This window comes from Pyrus communis, chromosome 2, assembly GCF_041283825.1.
Source record: "Pyrus communis isolate YQ-2024b chromosome 2, ASM4128382v1, whole genome shotgun sequence".
NCBI classification, from domain to species: Eukaryota; Viridiplantae; Streptophyta; class Magnoliopsida; order Rosales; family Rosaceae; genus Pyrus; species Pyrus communis.
Genome location: NC_142566.1, coordinates 17,444,103 through 17,447,559, shown reverse-complemented (window position 1 = coordinate 17,447,559; position 3,457 = coordinate 17,444,103). Strand labels below are relative to the sequence as shown.

At 40.8% G+C, this 3,457-nt stretch overlaps 1 protein-coding gene and 1 long non-coding RNA gene across 2 annotated transcripts; one reads left to right on the top strand and one right to left on the bottom strand.

The window, feature by feature from the left end:
• Window positions 1-1,534: 1,534 nt before the first annotated feature.
• Window positions 1,535-2,184, bottom strand: LOC137746966 (large ribosomal subunit protein uL24z). The gene has a single exon (XM_068486969.2). The coding sequence runs from the start codon at window positions 2,116-2,118 to the stop codon at window positions 1,678-1,680; it is 441 nt and encodes a 146-aa protein (XP_068343070.1). The 5' UTR covers window positions 2,119-2,184; the 3' UTR covers window positions 1,535-1,677.
• A 195-nt stretch (window positions 2,185-2,379) lies between these two features.
• LOC148698665 (uncharacterized) lies at window positions 2,380-3,082 on the top strand. The gene is made up of 2 exons (XR_015956138.1): window positions 2,380-2,673; window positions 2,771-3,082. It is a non-coding gene; the product is annotated as an uncharacterized LOC148698665 (long non-coding RNA).
• Window positions 3,083-3,457: the final 375 nt, after the last annotated feature.

Sequence of the window (3,457 nt, the reverse complement as noted above, 5' to 3'; positions counted from 1 at the left end):
TATGACCATTGGATTAAGACTTAGGTTTCTTTGTAGAATTGTATTCATCTATTTTCTTCACTACAAATGAACGTCTTAAGGGTTTTGGATTTTTTAATTTTTTGCAGGAATAATCTATGAATGATGCTCTAAAAGATAGACGATTCGAGTCGTTAAAAAACATTACAATGTAGAGAAGTACCACAACGATCATAAGCAATAGACTTTTCACCTTGTCCAATTTGCAAAATACAAAGAACCCAACAAAACTCGAATGGGTATGGCTCGACATGGTCATACGGACAAGGACTTTAAAACCATACTCCTTAAAATATCAAAGGCCAATGGTCATATCAATATTTTGGTTGATTACTATCTCAAATTCTCAAAATCGACATTTTCAATTAATTTTTTTAATTAAAAAATATATTTACAATAAGGTTGTAAAAAATTTAGACTAAGTTACACAACAGGCCAACCATAACGAATTGATATTGGACTTGTCATCTACGAAATTCGAGCATAAACCCCTCCCACTTACAATCTAAAGGAATATCACTAAACACTAGTCCAAAGTGACTTTCAATTTTGGGACCGACTGCAACACTTACAAGTACTTAGTAACATAATCAAACAGTCAAATATGTTCCTTAGATCTCATTACAACCTATCTAACCGTATAATACAACATACTTGTTGCATTTTGTACCAAAATCCCAAAATCCCCATGTTGAACCCGTCCTACAACTCCAACAACTAAAAGCGGAAAATCAAACAACAAATTTTCAAAGGCTGAAAAACGTTTGCAACAATTCATCCGAAGACACAAAATGAAGTGGAACCATGTTGAACCTGTCCTATCACCACACGGACTATTAATCCAATTACTTAATACCAATCTCCGCTACAATGCCGAAGTAAGATCGGACTAAGAAAAGTGAAGCGATTAGTGCGAGAAAAGCAAAAGCATAAAAAACTTGGAGCTACCGAATTGTTGAAAAACTAATGAACCCAGAACATGCTCAAAGACATGCTGAAATTTCATTACAGTTCAAAGCAATAATCCACTTCTTATGTCTTATAACTTATGAGAGACGAGTTCTATAGAACCACACACGATCCAAAAGACGAAGCAGGAAGAGCATATGCTCAAAAACTGTTAAGGCAAAGAAACTGAACCACAACCCTTGTACAAATTATTCGGTATCTACATCAAGCATGAAAACCTAAACATATCCCCTGCCTGCCGGCATAAAGAGTTTAAATCGGGATAATGAGACCTCAATATCATACTAAAATGATAGCAATCACATACAATGAGAACATCAACTTCACAATTTGGAGCTAATGCAACTGTATACTTAGAGTAACCAATTTTCCCAAAACCAGTCCTAATCGAACTAAACAATCGCGATCATCGCCAAAAGGAACGTAGTCACAGACTCTATTGAACATAACAGGAATCCTAACGTTCATGTGGGCATAAACTTCATATCAAACAACCATAACAAATTATCAGCACAGAATATAATAAAAAGAAAAACATTACCACAGATAACAAAATATAATGGCATTGAAAATGCAGCACAAAACCCATGTCCCAAATCCATCAATGCATAATCAAAATAAAAGTGCTTACAATAAAAGCTCATATGAAAGTTGCTAGTTTCTCTACCAAAATCAGATACCCAACTGAAATCAGTCGACGTTCTGCATGATATCCTCGGCGGTGAACTTGGTACCCTTGTCCTTGTCAGCGGCGGCACGGCCCTTGGCCTTGCGGTCGAGCAGAGACTTGCGGTCCTTGTCCAGCCTGAGCTTGGTGACGACCACCTTGGATGGGTTGATTCCGACGTTCACGGTGGAGCCATTGACCTTCTCGCGGGTGATTCGCTCGATGTGGATCACCCATTTACGGCGGTAGACCTGGACGACCTTGCCCTCGCGGCCCTTGAAGGTCCCGCGGACCACCTGGACCTCGTCGTCCTTGCGCACCGGCATGGATCGGACGTTGTACTTGGAACGGAGGTCGGAGGAGAGAGGGGCGCTCATCAGCACGCGGCGCACGCTGGACGGCGCGGTGAAGTGAGCCTTGCGGTTCTTCCGCCGGGAGCTGGTGACGCGGGGATTGTACTTCATCTTCGCTCTCGCTCTCCTAGGGTTTCGGCTAGGGTTTTCTGGCTGCCTCAACTTTTATAAGGAGAAGCTGCGCCTGGGAACGGCGTCGTGCTAGGGTTTTATCCATTGGTAAATGGTCACACGATTTGGTATGAATTGGGCCGTCTGAGTGTGTGGGCTGCCTTAGGCTGCGGCGGCTTCTTTATTTGGGCTCAAAGAATACTAAAAGCCCACGTTGGCCCAAAGAGTACCCTACTTTTGATGGAAATAAGAGCGCGTCCTCATGAAAGATAAAATGAGTCGACCTTTGGGTTTGAGTAGGTAAACGAGCAAGAAAAACCCCGTAATTAAAAGTTTGGTAAAACTCACTATCCCGTATTGTTTAGTTGAATATGGCTCTGGTAGTCACACGACCATGTTTTCTCTATCTACCGTTATTGGTAGTGCAGCTTGGTGGCTGCGATCGGCGAGATGCTCTCTGCTGGACTACGGGGTCTTCTTTCTTTGCATATATGTGGCGCTATTTTGTTGGGTTTCCATCGCTTGTTGATGGTTGTGGTTCGTGTTGATCTTGGGGTAGGGTACTATTACGGCGGCGTTGGCAGCAGTTTTCTTGGTTTTTCTATTTGTTTGTTTCTAGTTTTGGGCCTTAACTTTTGTTTTTGTATGCTAGGTGCACTTTAGTTGGTTATGCGACCAGTGGACATCCAATTCTCAATAAAGCTATCACAATGGATTCTGCAAGTAGTCAATTCTCAATAATGTTGTATGACTTCTCCCTAGTTGGTCCTGCGACCGGTGGACATCCAATTCTCATTCACCTTGGATTCTTTCGACATAGAAAAGTGTTTTATTTGCTTTTCACCTCACTTCTTCCCATATGAAGCCTTTCTTGGTGATATGAGTTGGCTCTCAAGTGCTAACCAAAATACATTTCAATACCAGTCTTCTTGCAATTGGCCTTCATAAAGAGCTTCCTTTCCTCTTCTTTTTCCTCCATGAGCTCAAAAGGGTTAGATTCCATCTATGCTTAAATTAAATTTATATGGATTTCAATTCACCTTGGTTATGGATGGCTAAATGGTTTGACTTGGTACTTGGTTATATTAGTTTAGTTGGTTTTTAAGGGGACTTTGACTTCTCTGCTTGCCCATGCAACTAAGCTCTAAGAGATGGGTTTTGGTTTGGGCTCTTCTAGGTTGCTTAAACGCATCATCATTTTAAAGTCTCTAATAGGAGAAGATTTTCTCATGCAACTGAGATTTAGTTTTAGTGTCATCAATCGTCATTGTCCAATAAATATTTGTCACGTGTTTAAAAAATGTACTACCCGTCCAATAAATAATTGCCATGTGAACAT

Bases quoted from the DNA above. Each gene is read 5' to 3' on its own strand.
- LOC137746966 (XM_068486969.2), bottom strand. From the start codon at position 2,118: ATGAAGTACAATCCCCGCGTCACCAGCTCCCGGCGGAAGAACCGCAAG.